The sequence below is a fragment of the Palaemon carinicauda genome, chromosome 17 (genome assembly GCF_036898095.1).
Source record: "Palaemon carinicauda isolate YSFRI2023 chromosome 17, ASM3689809v2, whole genome shotgun sequence".
Lineage (NCBI taxonomy): Eukaryota > Metazoa > Arthropoda > Malacostraca > Decapoda > Palaemonidae > Palaemon > Palaemon carinicauda.
Window position 1 is genome coordinate 48,463,189 of NC_090741.1, and position 19,543 is coordinate 48,482,731.

Consider the following 19,543-nt stretch of genomic DNA (forward strand, 5'->3'; position numbering starts at 1 on the left):
CGACTATTTATTTAGCTTTATGATAGAGTAAATAGGAGAGAAAACTTATAATACCTCTTGTGTGAGATCTCAGTAACTCAAAAATAAATATCTTGAGTAAGATTGACATGAACAATATTTATGTAGCGCTATTAACAAACTCCTGGCTATATACAATAAAAATGTTAGATTTTAACTACCTAACGAAAAATAAACATCAGTGTATAATACAATGTATTATATGCATGCATAAATACTCACATACACACACACACACACACACACACATATATATATATATATATATATATATATATATATATATATATATATATATATATATATATATATATATATATATATATATATATATATATATATATATACATACAGTATGTCATCATTATTAGTCGTGACTAGTCCATTGCAGGACAAAGGCCTCAGCCATTTCCTTCCACTCGCATCTGTTTATGGTCTTCTATGCCAGGCTATACGCACAAATTTTCCCAGCCCGTCAGTCTATTGTACTGCACGTGTTTCATACATGCTCGTACACTATAATGGTTTTGCTTTTTATCTTATCACTCGCTCTTCCTTATACTTAATAAACCAGCCTATATAAACCTGATACCTCATATTTAATTTTGTTTTAATTTTTGTGACATTCTTACTCGCAAGTCCTGGTATTTAAGTTGGATGTCTGTTTAATAAAGTTTAGTATCATTCACCTTGCCTCTCAGCTATCACTTAACTAGCGCCTCGCACATCAGTGACCATCAGAGAGTCCAGTTCCCTCCTGATTTCCCCCCTCACTGTTTGATGATGCCGCCCTCCAACCCTGACTCATCTGTCAATGCCTCACCCATAGAACTATTACCCTTAACCAGTACAGAGGCATTTTTCTGGTTTTAGCGTGCCGAGATCCAGTTTCACGTGAAGGGCATGACTTGCCCTAGCAATAAAGCATACTATGTTCTCACGGCGATCCCTGAAGACACTTTCCCGGAGATCTCAGATTGGCTACTGCGACTAAGGATACACCACAATAGCGTACAACACTCTCAAAACATACCCCCTGGACCAGTACTTACCATCATCAGCCACCAAAATTTTCAGCTCAACAACTGTTGAGGGACCAAAAGGTTCCGCACACCCTCGGGAAAATGACCAGTATCACTCGCCTACAACCTGCCGCAGACGGCTCTCCTCGTAAAGTGAATCTACTTAGTGCCCTTTGGGTACGGTGACTACCCGAACCTGTACACACTGCCATACCGATGTTGATATTTTGCCTATGGAGGACCTGATGACCAAAGTTGACGCTCTTATGGACATCCACTTCACCACCTTCGGGACCTCCATCAATGCCACCACTCCTGATAAAAAAAAAACTATTCAACATTGACTGAAGCTGACGTGAATGCGGTGTGACACAGACGCCCATCCCGTGATGTATCGGAGCAGCGACAAAGCCACCCACCACTCACATATGCCACCTCTCTAGCCACTTAATGATGCACATTGGCGGCAGTTATGCTACTACCACTCCAGATTCAAGGCTGCTGCAAAGAAATGTGCAAATGGTTGTCAGCGTCTATAAAATGTGTAAATAGGTCATCGCTTGTGGCGACGGCCTCCCCTGTTACTAACCTTTTCTTTTTGCATGATGCAGGTACAGGCGTGCGATTTTTAGTAGACACGGGTGCTTGGCGTTCTCTTCTACCAAGGCCACTCTCTAGGACATGACATAGTCTTTCTAAGTCTGCAGTCTGCCAACATCCACCTTATAGCTGCTAACAGATCTGCGATACCCACCCATGGTTATGAAACCCTCACATTATTGTTTGGAAGCGCCAAATATAATTGGAAGTTTCTTGTAACACACGTCACATTGCCAATCTTTGGTGAGAATTTCCTCTCACATTTCCACCTCCTGGTTAATGGTCCTCATAGACAATTAGTTAATGCGGACTCTTACTCCTCGACACTTCTCAAACTCGTCCCATCTGTCCCTGCTCTCCAAATCAGCACAACCACGGATCCCTACGCCCACCTCCTCACATTGTACCCAAAAGTTTTCCGTACAAAACTTTGTCAAAGACCCAACTAGCATGATCAACTATTATCACTGTTTCCTACCAGTTATTACCGCCACTCTTAACCCCCTCTACACCTCCCTCAATGGCAAGCCAAAAGACCTGAAGTGGGGTCCCCTTCAAGGAGCGGCCTTCTGCAACACAAAAAAATGCCCGATCAACTGCTGCTGCTCTCACTTTTCCCAGGCCACATGCACCTCTCCTTCTCTCCACTGATGCCAGCTACGTTGCTATTGGTGCAGTACTCGAGCAGGTGGTCAACAGCTCGCTCCTCCCGTTGGCCTTCTTCAGTAGAAAACCATACAAGGCAGAATCGAGCTACTTTAAATTCAACCACGAATTGCTGGCAGTGCACTTGGTAGTCTGCCGTTTTTACCACTTCTTAAAAGATACGTCCTTCGTCATTTGCACGGACCACATACCTCTTCACTTGTTAGTCCAACGCCTGAAATGCCCGTCATTGCCAAAAAATCTCTCAGCCGTGGCTGAATACAATTACACCCCTCAACACGTCCCTGGGAAAATTAATCCTGTTGCCGATGCCCGTGTTGAGAAACACATTGACTGCCAATCACCTGGGATTGGATTACAATGGCTTGGCAGAAGCCCAACAAAAAAGATCCAGAGTACTGAGCATGTAGGACATCCTGCACATCCTTCCGCTGGGAAGGCGTCCCCCTCGACAACTCCAATGCCACCCTCCTGTGTGACGTCAGTACTTGTAGACCTAGACTGTAGATACCTGGTCCCATATGTTGACAGGTGTTTGATTTCATTCATGGCCTTTCACATCCCTCACACCGATCTACTGCATAGCTACTGAAGACGAAGTTCATTTGGCACGGCATTACTAAGGATGTACTTCATGTCGAACTTCAAAAGTACATCGAGACATGGATTCAGGAGAGGACACTTTTCCTCAACCTCACTGTTTTCCCCACATTCACGTCGATGTAGTAGGTCCCCTACCCACATCACAAGGACATCATTACCTGTTTATCGTCATCGACCGCTTCTCTCATTCGCCTGAAGCCATTCCCATAGAAAGTGCAACATCCGCCTCTTATACATCTGCCTTATTCATTGGATGGATAGTGAGTTTTGGTATCCCTGAGCATATTACTTTTGACAGGGGTACCAATTTCACCTCTCAATTGTAGACATCATTAGCAAATCTCCTGGAAATCGCCCTACATCAGACAACCACCTACAACCCTGCTGCCAACCTAAGTAATAAACATTTTCATCGCACCCTCAAAGTAGCTTTGATGTTCTGCTGCAATGACTCGAACTGGTTTACCCAGCTTCCCTGGCTCCTCATGGGACTAAATATCACTCCTGAAGATACCCTGGATGTCTCGGCAGCTGAAATAGTGTATGGCAAACTGTTGGTCGTCCCCGCCGATTGTTTCCTATCAGCAACCTCCTCCGACAATCTCTGGTGCTTATGCCATGTTATGGGAAATTTACTCCATACCGCCACACTTACAAGCCCCCAGCTAAGCAACACATACCGAGAGATCTGCACTTGGCAACGCACGTTTTCCTGTGCAGTGACATTAGCAAGCCACCGCTAACGCCCCCTTATACGGGCCCTTTCCTCGTGATTTGTCATACGCCGAAGGCTTTCTTCATCAACATTCAGGACAAAGAAGACTGGGTCTCCATTGATTGCCCAAAATCTGCATATCTCCCACCAGATGACCCACCTACAGTATGCTTTTCAAGAGCAGGGTGCTCTATTTCACATATATGTAATGTTATTTTTAGGGGGGAGCCATGCACCGCATATGTTTCATACACATTTGTACACTGTAACTGTTTTGCTTTTTATCTTATCACTCGCTCTTCCTTGCATTGTTAATAAACCAACCTGTATAAACTTGATAGCTCATGTTTAATTTTGTTTGAATTTTTGTGACGTTCTTGCCCACAAGTCCTGGTATTTAAGCTCCATGTCTGTTTAGTAAAGTTTAGTTGCGTTCACCTCGCCTCTCAGTTATCACCTAACTGGTCCCTTGCACACCATCGTCTTCTCTTCCTTCCCCTGCTTTTTGTACAATCTCTTAGGAACCCATTCTGTTACTGTATTCTTAATGTCCATCTGTAATCTGTCATTCTCATTATATGTCCTGCCCATGTTCATTTCTTTTTCTTACATGTTGTTAGAATACCCTCAACTTTAATTTCCTCTCATATCCATGTTGCTCTTTTTCTGTCTTTTGCTGTTATTCCCACCATTGTTCTTTCCATAGCTCTCTTATGTTCTAAGGCTTTAGTAAGGCTCCAAGTTTCTAATGCATAAGTTAATACTGTAAGGACCATCTCATTAAATACTTTTCTTTTTAGAGAAAGGGGCTTTTTAGTTTTCATAATATTTTAGTTACCGAAGGCTCTCCATCCCATGCTTATCCTTCTTTTAATTTTGGTATCATGGCCTGGGGAAACACTTGCTGTCTCTCCTAATTACATATATTCATTAACAATGCCTGGAGGTTCACCCATATCCATTATTTGTTTCCCCCTTCCTTTTCATCGAACATTATCTTAGTTTTACTCATATTCATTTTCAGTCCTATATTTCTGCTTACTCTATTCAAATCTTCTATCACCTTTTGCAGTTCCTCCCATGATTCACTTATTAGACCTATTTCATCTGTAAATATTCAATAACTTATATGATATATATACAATATGTATATGTACGTGGGCAGGACATATAATGAGAATGACAGATAATAGATGGACATTAAGAATAACAGAACGAGTCTGTAGTGATTATAAAAGGAGCAGGGGTAGGGAAAGAAAACGATGGATTGACGAACTAAGAAAGTTTGCGGGTGTGAAATGGCATAGAAAGACCACAAACAGACGCAAGGGGAAGGACATGTCTGAGGCCTTTGTTCTGCAGTAAACTAGTAATACTGTAGTTGATTATATATATATATATATATATATATATATATATATATATATATATATATATACATACACTTATAAACAATGATATAACACACACACACTTATATATATATATATATATATATATATATATATATATATATATATATATATATATATATATATATATATATATATATATATATATATATATCATATACATATAATATAATATAAATAATATATATAGATTTTATATATATGTATATATATATATATATATATATATATATATATATATATATATATATATATATATATATATATGTATGTATATGTATGTATGTATGTATATGTGTGTATGTATGTATGTATTAGAATATGAACTTTGCAAAATAAATGGGGTTATTTCTTTCATAAATACATATTTACAGATGTTAATACACGTAAATCAGAGAAAAATCAACATTAAAGAAGGTAAACAAAGAGCCATTGTTTCTGAAAAGAATGTTTGTCCATCCACACATGGCAATGATGAATGACATTTGCTAACAATAAACATATCAGAATGTATGTATAGGTAATAACTGGATAAACACTATACTACATTTTCCAGGTGTATGATTAATGGCAAAGTGTTTTATTTTTGATGGGGGAGTCCATTTATTCCTGCCCAGTCGCAGTTCTTAGTCTGCTCCAGACCATCTGATGATGCAGTACCACTCTGGACTGATGAGCTAGCTCACTCTCTCCTGACAAGTTCCAATAGAACGTTGCTTAAGAAGGCCTCTCCTTTTCAGTATCAAGGTAGTAAAGCTAGTTTCTTATCTGTGTAAATACTTATATTACTGTTTATAAGAAATATACTTATTACTGACTTACAGAATTGGAAATTCTTTGTCTTTTTTACTTTTTTCTGATGCAGTACCACTCTGGACTGATGAGCTAGCTCACTCTCTCCTGACAAGTTCCAATAGAACGTTGCTTAAGAGGGCCTCTTCTTTTCAGTATCAAGGTAATAAGGCTAGGTTCTTATCTGTGTAAATACTTATATTACTGTATATAAGAAATATACTTATTACTGACTTACAGAATAGGAAATTCTTTGTCTTTCTTACTTTTTTTCTGATGCAGTACCACTCTGGACTGATGAGCTAGCTCACTCTCTCCTGACAAGTTCCAATAGAACGTTGCTTAAGAAGGCCTCTTCTTTTCAGTATCAAGGTAATAAGGCTAGGTTCTTATCTGTGTAAATACTTATATTACTTTATATAAGAAATATACTTATTACTGACTTACAGAATAGGAAATTCTTTGTCTTTCTTACTTTTTTTCTGATGCAGTACCACTCTGGACTGATGAGCTAGCTCACTCTCTCCTGACAAGTTCCAATAGAACGTTGCTTAAGAGGGCCTCTTCTTTTCAGTATCAAGGTAATAAGGCTAGTTTCTTATCTGTGTAAATACTTATTACTGTTTATAAGAAATTTACTTATTACTGACGTACAGAATTGGAAATTCTTTGTCTTTCTTACTTTTCTGAAATATCTAGTTGGCCCATCTCAGTCTCCACATTATGGAAAAGATACGGTTTAGAACAGCAGTTGATCTTCAAAAAGATTAATTTTAAAATCAAGATATAATTTGAGAGAAGTTTTAATCCTGGTTTTAAAGGTATACAGTATCTTACCTGTATGAAATTGAATGTGTCTGTATATAGCTTCTCTGTATTTGTAACAGAGATAGAGCCAAAATAATTTGTCTTCATGTACCATTCTGAGAGTAAGAAGTCTGAAGAAAGGTACTATTTTTAAATCTTTGATTATTAACTTAACAATTCCTAGCGACTCCTGGATTTCCGTAATTTTATCCAATCATTGGTATGTGAGTACAAAGGTAAGCAGTAAAATATTTTCTGTAAAAATTGTATGATAACTATATAAGCACAAATTTTCCATAGACCCTCACCTCAAACAAAAGGTCAGTACAGTATACTCAATTCTATCTTTTTAATCAATTTATATTACATGCAATAAGAAATTATAATGATACTGTTATCATTTATTGCCAGTTGGGGCATCCATTTGAAATCAGGCGCCCTCCCCTATCGTCCATTTCTCGTTGCGATGAGTACAGTGTTATTACTCCCCTACTGTCAGACTTTGCTATTAGTTTTCTGTTTCAGTTTTCTTTGAACCTTGTAACATACCTTTATTTGAGAGGACAGTCTACTGCTCCCCTTTAGGGCTCGGCCAGACCAAGCGCGGCTAGCAGCGAGGTTAGCGGCAAGAAGTTATGGCGGCAAATTGAAACCTTAGGAATCTTATGTAGGTGGCCAGATAGGAGGTGCGGGAAGCCTCGCGTCTCCTATCTGGCCACCTACATAAGATACCTAAGGTTTCAATTTGCCGCCATAACCTCTTGCCGCTAACCTCGCCGCTAGCCGCGCTTGGTCTGGCCGGGCCCTTAGGTCTAGCATTACATTTTCTTTCTTCTATTTTTCCCAGCCTTGAGCTAGCAAAGATTGCCAGTCTGAAGAGTCTATGCTTTAAGAATACTACTAATAAGTGCACTGATAGAAATTTGCATTAAAAAGCGGTCAATGCCTGGCAACATTTATTCCAGTATTTTTACCATTTTAAAAACGGTTATATTGACGTAAAGGAGTGATATTACGGTCACCAACCCGTAAAACTTAATAAAAAAGTCTGGTAAGATTACGATCGCCTGTACTTTACTGGAATACGGCTGAGCGCAATATATTTTTACGGAGAATTTCAGATTAGAATTACGGTTTTTCTAACAGTGTATCATATTTTTCTTTTTAGCCAACGGCACTTTTGGAGTCCCAATATTCCTCATTCAAGACTGCCAAAAGTTCAGCAGTCCTCTTAACTACCAACTGTAGCACTTACAGTAGTACTGTTGGAGTCCCAATATTCCTCATCCAAGACTGCCAACAGTTCAGCAGTCCTCTGAACTACGAACTGTAGCCCATACCCAGCGCAGTAGTACTATTGGAGTCCCAATATTCATCATTCAAGACTGCCAAAAGTTCAGCAGTCCTCCGAACTACCAACTGTAGCCCATACCCAGCGCAGTAGCACTGTTGGAGTCTCAATATTTCTCATTCAAGACTGCCAAACGTTCAGCAGTCCTCTGAACTACCAACTGTAGCCCATACCCAGCGCAGTAGCACTGTTGGAGTCCCAATATTCCTCACTCAAGACTGCCAAAAGTTCAGCAGTCCTCCGAACGACCAACTGGAAAGAGATGATGGCTGCGCTCGCTTACCTCGCGGGCCTAGGTGCCTTAACCATGACTGTGATCCTGGAGACAGTCCGTCCAGCGAACGGCCTCTACGGAGTGACTGCCAACTGTATGCCGAGCTTCATATCTTCCCCCTTGACTGACGTAATAGAGTTGCCTTTATTCCCAGCTGATGATTATGTCGAGGTCAAAGTTTCCTCCAAGATCACGTGCGCTTCTGTGGCTAATGCAGAGGCGGCAGTTGCCTTCTCTTTCAAAGGTAAGTCTATATGATAGATGTGATTCCTCCATAGACACTTCATTTCTATTCGATGACATTTTTTTTTTCTTTTTTAGTTTTTTCTTCTTCTTTTTAGTTTCTTCTTCTTCTTCTTCTTCTTCTTCGTCTTCTTCTTCTTCTTCTTATTATTATTATTATTATTATTATTATTATTATTATTATTATTATTATCATTATTATTATTATTAATATCATTATCATTATCATTACCATTATATTATTATTATTATTATTATTATTATTATTATTATTATTATTATTATTATTATTATTATTCCCATATGTCGTTAGTTATCAAGTTTACAAAAATTAGTGTTGATATACATTAAAAGGTATACAAAGCTTAGTTTTAATATACATTAAAAGGTATACAAAGCTTAGTGTTGATATACATTAAAAGGTATACAAACCTTAGTTTTAATATACATTAAAAGGTATACAAAGCTTAGTTTTAATATACATTAAAAGGTATACAAAGCTTAGTTTTAATATACATTAAAAGGCAAACAAAGCTTAGTGTTAATATACATAAAAAAATTCAACAAAGCTCAGTATTAATATACATTAAAGATACACGAAACCATGTTTGCGTAACACCACCTTCTAGAATTAGTCCCTTATAAAGACATCTCCCTCCAGGTGGCAGCTGTGTTGTGTTCGCTTTAGGGAGTGGAACCTCTGCCCAGCATTCTTACTATCGCCTTATAAGTTTTCCACCTCTCGCCGACTTTGAAGAAGTGGCTCGGGGAAAGCCAACAATTGCAACGCCGCATTATGTAAAGTAAGTAGCCAAATTTACTCCATGTCATGTTTTTAACTCTATGGGTAGTGCCATAGCCTCTGTACCATGGTCTTCCACTGTCTCGGGTTAGAGATCTCTTGCTTGAGGGTACACTCGGATACACTATTTTGGCTTAGTTTTTATCTCTATGGGTAGTGCCATAGCCTCTGTACCATGGTCTTCCACTGTCTTGGGTTAGAGATCTCTTGCTTGAGGGTACACTCGGATACACTATTTTGGCTTAGTTTTTATCTCTATGGGTAGTGCCATAGCCTCTGTACCATGGTCTTCCACTGTCTTGGGTTAGAGATCTCTTGCTTGAGGGTACACTCGGATACACTATTTTGGCTTAGTTTTTATCTCTATGGGTAGTGCCATAGCCTCTGTACCATGGTCTTCCACTGTCTTGGGTTAGAGATCTCTTGCTTAAGGGTACACTCGGGCACACTGTTCTGTCTAATTGCTCTTCCTCTTGTTGTGTTAAAGTATTTATAGCTTATATAGGAAATATTTTAATGCTACTGTTCTTAAAATATTTTATTTTTCCTTTTTTCCTTTCCTCTCTGGGCTATTTTCCCTGTTTGGGGCCCCTGGGCTTAGAGCACCCTGCTTTTCCAACTATGGTTGCAGCTTAGCAAGTAATAATAATAATAATAATAATAATAATAATAATAATAATAATAATAATAAATGCAGTCGCATTTTGGATGTTCTTGTACCACTTGTGTTTCATACACACTCATACACTAAAATACTGTTGCTATTCTAAATTTCTTTCTCTCTCCTGTAATGATACTAGAAAAACCTGCTTCAGCTTGCCATTGCATGTTTTACATTGAAGTTTTTTGACATTGTTCACCTCAACTGTTTGTATATAAGCTGTTTGTTGAATAAGCCACAGTTAAATTCCCCTCGCCTTTCTCTTAGTACATAACAATATGTTGCCCCATTGCAGAAGAGAGCGAGACATAAAAAAGCAATAGCATTACAATGTATTAGCGTGTATGAAATACATACGGTACACTCTGTAGGGAAACAGGATCCTCATATGCAAAATCTCTGTTAAGGCCTAGTGTGTTCAGTGCACGTGATACAGTGTGTTGTGTGCATTACTGAAGGGTCTATACAGAGTTCCTTTGGCCCCTAGCTGCACCCTTTATATTCTTCTACTTCTCAGTTTTGAATTCCATCTTGCTGTCCAACTTCTAACTTTTACCCCATAGTGTAACTCTAGTTGTTTACCTTTAGGTGCACTTGATTGCTGATTAGCCTCACAGGCCCCAGTGCCAGGCTTTATAGCCTAAGTCCATAAATCTAAATCGACTAACAAAACTACCAAATGAAAAACGAGTTCTTAGTCAATATATAGGGTCAGAATTTACTTGTTAAACACAGTTCCCTTTTATTGTGAAACCTATTCTAAACTTCCTTTCCACAGCCAGTATCTTGCACTAGTAATGATAAAGTGACCTTTTTTTTTTTTTTAAATTAATCACCGTTTTTATCCTGCAGCCAGACTTCTAACTTGGCAGTTGATGGAAACTTAACGGATGAAACCATGTATCACTCCGCACTTGCTGTTAAACCTTGGTGGCAAGTTGATCTCACTGAGGACAGAATAATTTACCAAGTTCAGATCTTCCCGAGGCAACATCGAAGATATTTTAAAAGATTCGAGAATATGGAGGTAAGGTGTTGAAGTCTAATTTATTTAATCATTAGGAATGATAATCAGTTGATAGTTAAGAATGAATGAAATTTCCAAAATAAAGGAGTGTTATTGTGATAAACACCAGATTCCATGCACTACATGGTGTGAATTTTATTATCTTTTTAAGGACTATGATTTTGATCAATTCTTTGACCATTCCTACCCCATTTTTTGTGGATACTATAATATGAGGTTTGATTAGTCTGTGTTTGGATAGTAAAATAGTAATGTATTGGTTAGAATGATAAGTTTTTCATGATATTTCTTAAAACTTACTTTTTAGGGGCTGTCAATACATCTGGCAAGGATTTATTATTGCATACTAAGTAAGTCCATTAGTTCTGAGTAATAGAAATAATGCCAAAACTTAACTAGGGCCTATACCAACAAAGTTTGACTCCGTAAAATTTTCTGTAAATCAGGACATTTAACTAGATCTTGGATAAAAATACGTGCTTGTGTAAGATAAAGTTGGAATTAGAATGTACTCCCTGGATATTTACCTTTGCATGGTGTTGAAGGCATGTTGTAGAGAGACGAGCACACTAGGAGTAGGATTGTTGAGCAGGGTTGCAGACTCTTTTCTCCCTCCATCTTAGTGGAACTGTCAATAACTCAGTCTGTGGGCCTTAAATTCAAGTTGTGCTCATGGCTTGATATATTTTACTGGCTCACAATTCTAAATCAATACCTTACTAACTCTATAAGCTAGAAGTGGGAATTTAGGAGCCCTTAGATTTATCTGTTGAACCGTCAACAGAGTTTTCCTGGTACACCTTGGACCTGGAGAAGGAGCTTTGTTGCTTATCACGATAATCTGTCCCTTGTCTCAGAGATTCATTCTTCTTCTTCTTCTTTGTTTTATTCCCATTTATGGAGTCGCCGTTTTGAATGAGCCGTTTCAATCTATTTCCATCTTGCACCTCTGCTTCATCAATTCCCTTCTCTCTCAAGTCCCCCCACTACACATTCCCTCCATCTCCTTCTTGGTCTTCCCCTTCTTCTTCTACCTTGAACTTCCATAGTATGCCTCCCCCCACAATCCTCCTCCTTCCTTACTACATGTCCATACCATCTCAATCTTCCTTCCTGCACTCTCCTTGATATTTCTCTCCGATTCAATAGTTCTTCTTCTACCTTGAACTTCCATAGTACGCCTCCCCACACAATCCTCCTCCCTCCTCCCTACATGTCCATACCATCTTAATCTTCCATCCTGGACTCTCCCTGATATTTCTCTCCGATTCATTAATTCTTCTACCTTGAACTTCCATTGTACGCCTCCTCACACAATCCTCCTCCCTCCTCACTACATGTCCATACCATCTCAATCTTCCTTCTTGCACTCTCCTTATTATAGTACGCCTCCCCACACAATCCTCCTCCCACCTCACTACATGTCCATACCATCTCAATCTTCCTTCTTGCACTCTCCTTATTATAGTATGCCTCCCCACACAATCCTCCTCCCTCCTCACTACATGTCCATACCATCTCAATCTTCCTTCCTGCACTCTTATTGATATTTCTCTCCGATTCGTTAGCGACATTTAAAAACTTTAATCGTAACATCCATTTAGAGCCGGGTCAGCCAAATGAGCGGCATATTCCCGGGGAGGAATGGTAATGCGACAATCTCCATTCCTATTCCAGATTCGGGTTGGAGTGGCCTTCAAGGGCGATGGGGATCTATCATCCTACACTCTCCTCTGCTCCTACCTGAAGAAATACGACCCAGCAGAAGGTCACATTTTATGCTCGAGTTACAGTGGCATTGTTGGTAGATACATCAGCGTGCAGAAAGTTTTCCCTAATGCCACCTACATGGAGTTTAATGATATGAATGTGTTTGTCCTTAAGAAGTGATGGAAATCGAATGAACATATCTTTAAACACATACACACATAATTAAACACACACACACACACATATATATATATATATGTGTAGATATATAGATAGAACACACAGATATATATATATATATATATATATATATATATATATATATATATATATATATATATATACATACATATATATATATATATATATATATATATATATATATATATATATATATATATTTATTATATATATGTATACACACACATATATATATAGATATATATATATATATATATATATATATATATATATATATATATATGTATACACATATTAAATATATATATGTATACACATATTATATATATATATATATATATATATATATATATATATATATATATATATATATATAAACATACATACATATGTGTAATATACATACATACATAAATATGTCTCTGTCTATGTTGTGTTTATTTAAGAAGCTATAGCAATCTTTTATCTTGAATAAATGTAATAACATTTAGTACATTGAGTTATGAATATTAGTATAAAAGAGACTATCTCACAGACCACGTCAAGTTCCAAGTATTATAATAGAGATTCTCATTTTCCTTATTTTTGGAAAATTCAATTCAAATATGATCATCTTATGCCATTAAGCAAGCAAATGGATATTTGTATTCTGGATTTTTAAAATTATTATTTTCATCCCAAGCAACAATGATTCGCTAATGTATCATCACTTATTTCGTTAATTGTCTTTATGATGAAAAAATTAATTTTCTCTCGTGATTGAGGCACTGAGCACTGTATTTTCTTCTTCTTCTTCTTCTTCTTCTTCTTCTCTGTCCACATGTTTTCCCACTTCTGTGTGTGGTCGATGTTTCTGGTCAGCTTTCTCCATCTACCTCTGTCCCCCACTTCATCACCGGTTAATCCCTTTGATCGAAGGGCATCCTTGATACAGTCCATCCACCTTTGCTTTGGTCTCCCTCTCCTTCTCGTTCCCTGTACCTCCATTTCCATTACTCTCCTCCCATTATACTGTTCATCTCTTCTCGTGACATGACCATACCACCTCAGGCTACTGTATTTTAGTAACTTCAAAACATTTTTTTTCTTCATGTCAAGTTTGTAACAAAGATTTCTGCCTTATTTGCAAGTCTTTAATAAATTATTTAATGATTAGCTGGTTCTCAATTTTACTTTCAATAGTAAACTCCTGCAATTAAGTACAATGAAGTACAAGTACTGAAGCTGGTGGATACTGAATAATCAACTGTTTTGTAATATTAACTAAAGATAGGTACAACCTACCTACGAAATCAAACTAAATTCAATTTGTATTCCATATGAATTCATTTGTATAACCTTTAATATATAGAAATTAAGAATATTTTTAATATATACTAAATGTCTGTCTATACTCTATTTTATATTCCTTTGTATAACCTTCATTATATACTGTAGATGGGAACAATATTGTTTTAATATGTACTTAAATGTCTGTATATACTTTTTTTTTTTTTTTTTTTTTTTTTTTTTTTTTTTTTTTTTTTGCATAACTCAATTACAATGTAAATGTGAACAATATTACTGTATTACCATGTACTCAAATGTCTGACGTCAATGGGCCCAATAAATTGATTAAAACAAATATTGAAGCTGGGAGTCTTTACTAGCATGTTTGTTTCATGAAAATAATTACTATGATAAATATTGTGTAATTTAAATCCTGTGAAATAATTGGATACTTTCCTGTTATTGCCCCACCATTAATTACCAATATAACCCCAATATAATTTTTTAGGTTGGGCTAGGCTAGATTGGGTTAGGTTAGGTTAGGTTTGAATTTTATCCACCTACAAATTAAATAATAACCTACAAATAGTATTTGGGTTATATCGGAAATTAGTGGTGGGACAATTACAGGAAAGTATCAATAATCTTATGAAGTTTGTGTAAATTCGCTTTGTGTAATTTCGAAATTGTTTACTTAGAAAGTGTTTTCATTTGTAAAAAGTAGTTGTAACTTTTTTATTATTATTATTACCGGGGTTTTACTTTTGTTCTTAGGTTTTGTTCATCCTTTTGACGCATTTTTACATCAATAAATTGTTTGAATTTGAATTTTCAATTATAAAAACTAGAAACTTTTTTTTTTTTTTTTTTTTTTTTTTTTTTTTTTTTAAATTATCACTGGGGTTTTACTTTTGTACTTACGTTTTGTTCATCTATGTAAATTGTAGATTGAGTGGGCTGTCTTGCAAAACTAACAGCTCCTTTTGACGCATTTTTACATCAATAAATTGTTTCAATTTAAATTTGGAGGCTACATCCCATTGTTGCCAGATGGGATAGTATAAAAATCCCTAAAATTCGTGATAAAAAATCCTTAAAAGAACCTAAAAATATATATTCTCTTCTGTCTTAATCATGTAGGCTTTACTAATATAAAAATTACTCAATATACTTCATATAAGCGCAAGCAAACTAATTGCAACAATATAAAGGTTTACTCATCTTTGAGTCTTCATAGAAATTTTTACAATATCCCCGTCAGACACCCAAAATCCCCAAATCTAGGGACAAATCCCCATACCTGACAACACAGAGCTGAGTCAAAGTGGCAACCCTGCACTGAGTCAGAGACATGCATAACAAAGTTAGGTTAGACCGTTAGATGTCTTCTTCCGTCATGTCTAAGAAAAAGTACTCGTTCAGATTTGCCTTTACAACATTTAGAATGCATCCAGGAAGCTAAAATCACAGGCTGCATTATCTCTTGCACTTAGGGCACAGCTTGTACAACGTTTAAATCGTCAAGTAGCTACAATGTCCCATATTGATCAATATCTGCAATATATAGAAAAAATTTGCCAATGCAAGGTATAAGAATAAAACTGAAGCCCCGTCTTCACTGTATCTAGATTTCATTAAACATTCCTGTGAACCAAAGATCTAGGTAAGAAACAGAAATCTTGAGATTTTAGCAAAATAATTTACAGAATGATTTTCATGAATAGGCCTACTGTTGTTGCCTTTTTTATAGAATGATTTATTGTTAATTTGTTCTCTTCATTTATTTATTTCCTTATTTCCTTTCCTCACTGGGCTATTTTTCCCTATTGGGGCCCCTGGGCTTATACCATCTTGCTTTTCCAACTAGGGTTGTAGCTTGTATAATAATAATAATAATAATAATAATTAAGATATGAAAAGCGAAGCTGATCTTCGCAGATGTTTAGAAAATTGTGCAGAAATTGATACTTTTTAAACAGATATATTCATATTTTTTTTCTATATCAGTTAGAATATTATTTATAATTGAGTACCACTATATTTCTGGTATGGGGCGTTTACAGTACCTCATTTTCAATGTGTATTATTTAGAAAACTCAAATATAGATGGCGCCATTTGTCTTACAAGGACGTCAAAGTAAATATTCAAATCCTCCAAAAATACTTCACTTGTTCCAGTGTCCTTGAATCTTGAAAAACTCAAATATAGATGGCGCCATTTATTTTACAAGGACGTCAAAGTAAATATTCAAATCCTCCTAAAATACTTCACTTGTTCCAGTGTTCTTGAATCTTGAGAAACTCAAATATAGATGGCGCCACAAATTTCATAAGGGAACAAAATTTAATATTCAAATCCCAAAATTACGTCACTCCTTCCAATGTCTCTGAAACTTGAAATCCCCAAACATAGATGGCGCCACCTATTCTACAAGGACGCCAGAGAAAGTATTCGAGTCTCCAAAAATATTTCACTTGTTCCATCGTCCTTGAATATTATATTTTCCTTCAGCAAAGAAATTCCTTTGTCTCCATTTCTTCGCCATTTACTCACAGGATTGGATGGTGGCAGACTGGTTTTCCCATTTATTGAAAGGTAATTGTTTTATTTACGTATTTTTTATTTGGCGTTCATGGAAGTTTGTAATACTGTTTTACCGAAGTGATTAGAAAATTTGATCTATTCCTAGGTAGGCTTAGTGCATTTTAGTTGCAGTGATAGTCCTACTTTTGAAAGTTACTGGTTTACTAATGCGTAGTAGTGATTTTATATGTTAAACTATTCGAAGGAAGGATTACAGTGCATTTTATATTTTAGTAGCTGTGGTACTTTTGAAATAGTTGTTTACTTATTCTAATTGACTGCTTTTGTCGAATTAAAAAGGTTTTATTCAAGTGAAGGCTTAATGCATTTTGACCTTGGCTGCAGTGGTACTTCTGAAATATTGACTGGGTTACTAATGCCATAGACCAACGTAGGTCTGATTATCGGTTTTTGTCAGAATTATAAAGGTTAAAATATTCCAAGGGAGGATAGTGTATTTTGAAGATGTAACATTGGGATTAATGTTCCTATTCAGTTCTTAATTTGACCTCCAAAGTTTATCCAGATATACTGTTTTGTATTTTCCTCCGATTATTATAATTTCAAGAAGGTAATGTATAGAGAAGAAAAGGCTTGTTTTACGTTTATATATCGATTCCCCAGTATGTTTTCCCCACCCAAAACCCCGAGTTCCCACTGGGGGTCCCTCATTATCGGAAGATATAGATTTATATATATATTTCTTGAAACTATTCATTTGCGACGGGAACGAGTCATTTTCGAAGAGCGTAATTTTGTATATAAGAAAAAGTAGTTGTTTTCCTAGGTTGCATTGCCCTGTAATACACTACAATGAAACCCTTAATTTTAGTCATGCTTTAAGTAGAACTTTAAACGCATGTAAGTTTCTTTCCCGTTTCTTTCCCTTGTGAAATTAATTTGCCGCTAGTAAAAAATTATCATGCGCTTTTCTAAAGTTTTTGGAAGCAATCCATGTTAAAAAATTCATTAGTTCTAACAAACGTCTATAATCTTAAAATAACCTGAACTTCGTGGTTTGTAATTTTATAATTAAGGCAATGGTGGACTTTTGAAGTTTTCATTAATCTCTGGTAAAGGTTTCTACTAGCGAATCTAAGGTGTCATTATAGTAGTGTAATATGGAAGGATCTTGTGATTCCAATTTGACTTTATCTTTGCAAATGCAATATTTTGAATCCCATATACTAACAGAAACCTATCAACCGTTAGATATATATTAAAAAAAAATTGCTCCTTTTAGCACAGTCCATAGGAGCCTCCCTCCACATCGTAGTAATTTACTTATTCGAACAGAAGGGCTCAAGGTTTTATATTCTTTATTTGTTTACCATATTGGAATATATAATATAATTATAGCTCTTATTTTATTTAAATTTGGGAAGAAAAATTTTGATATACTTAGTCTGATCATTGGAAATTAAAGCCAAAGTTCATCTTCGAACATAGGCTAGAACACGAAGCTTCGACTCTCCTATTATAAGTCTTTATTCGCCCACTTTGTTTGTATAATTGATAATTAACACTGAAATACTAGTCCACAAGGCTAACGCCATTAGCGAAACTGGTTCCGCTTGCCAGAACGTAGGAACAATGAGATTTGATCGCGAGCGAAGAGATATTGCAGAGTAAAAACCAGCAAATTTTCTCAAGTATTAATAATAAGACTCCATAGAAAATATGAAAAGCATCCCGTTTTCTATGCCTCCGGAACTGGCCTTGCAAGCAGTGCTCTCATTCACAAGGTAATTTCTTCAAATTGAGTAATTTTGTTTGATTTAAGGAAATTTCTTTAGGCAGTTTCAAGATAATCTGGACGTAGGTGCTAAATTTTAAAGAACTTGTCAATCTTTTTAAAGAATTTCTCTCGATTAACACCTTGTGAACAATGCTTAAATTTTTAAATTTACATACTACGCAGGCAGGGTCACAAAATTGACAAATTCATACCTTCAAAATCCCTTCCTTCCCAACTATCTCGTTTTCAAGCAAAAGGGTTTTTGTTAATCATACTACATATTTTAGTATTTAAGGTAATTTTCGAAATTTTGTGTAATTTGAGATAATCTTTTGAAAGTCTCATGCAATGCTCATTCTAAAGGTAATTGCTGCTTTAATTTTGGTTGATTCAAGGAAATTTCTTGAGTAATTGTAGGTAATTCTAAGGTAATTTTTTTCATCGGGTAATCAATTGATCATAGACTTTTAAGTGTATAAAAATGTCTTCCAGATTTTTAACAAAATAGTTTGTTAGTCATATTTTTTTGAGTTTTGAGCTTTAAGGTAATTTTTCAGAAATTTTAGGTAATATCTGGGGTAAATTGGGTAATCCCTTGAAAGTCATGGGAGCCCTGGTCGAGTGACTTATGCATTATTGTTACTCTTTGATAACGCATATTTTTCAATGACCAGTCTTATGGCGATGACTGGCAGGAACAATTTTAAAGATAATTTAAACGAAATTAATATTTTTAGGATTTTCAAACGTATTTGATTGTGGTTTGTTCGGTGGTTTGGAGTGTCGGTCGTGTTTTTTTTTTTTTTTGGGGGGGGGGGGGACGTGTTGTGGTGGAGAGGTGAGGCCGGAGGGTGGAGAGCACTGCAGGGCTGCCATGCGTACGATAATTATCATACATGTACGATTATTTTAGGTCCAGTACAATGTACGATACATACCATAGGTATATACAAATGTGTTTAATTAAACAATTATACTAAAATATTTTCAAATAAGTCAATCATGTAACTCCCTAATAATTATATTGAAACTGTGTACGATTATTTAG

At 36.1% G+C, this 19,543-nt stretch overlaps 1 protein-coding gene across 1 annotated transcript; it reads left to right on the forward strand.

Annotated features, from left to right (window-relative positions):
* The first annotated feature begins 7,924 nt into the window (after positions 1-7,924).
* Positions 7,925-12,929, forward strand: LOC137656062 (uncharacterized). Its single transcript, XM_068390238.1, has 4 exons — positions 7,925-8,504; positions 9,165-9,306; positions 10,819-10,993; positions 12,671-12,929. The coding sequence occupies exons 1-4, from the start codon at positions 8,249-8,251 to the stop codon at positions 12,881-12,883; spliced, it is 786 nt and encodes a 261-aa protein (XP_068246339.1). The 5' UTR covers positions 7,925-8,248; the 3' UTR covers positions 12,884-12,929.
* The last annotated feature ends 6,614 nt before the right edge of the window (positions 12,930-19,543 follow it).

What these genes read in the sequence shown, in the direction of transcription:
- LOC137656062 (XM_068390238.1), top strand. Translation starts at nt 8,249, where the DNA reads ATGATGGCTGCGCTCGCTTACCTCGCGGGCCTAGGTGCCTTAACCATG. An exon ending in AGTTGCCTTCTCTTTCAAAG is followed by an intron (nt 8,505 to 9,164) that starts GTAAGTCTATAT and finishes ATCTCCCTCCAG; the next exon opens with GTGGCAGCTGTGTTGTGTTC. An exon ending in AAAGATTCGAGAATATGGAG is followed by an intron (nt 10,994 to 12,670) that starts GTAAGGTGTTGA and finishes TTCCTATTCCAG; the next exon opens with ATTCGGGTTGGAGTGGCCTT.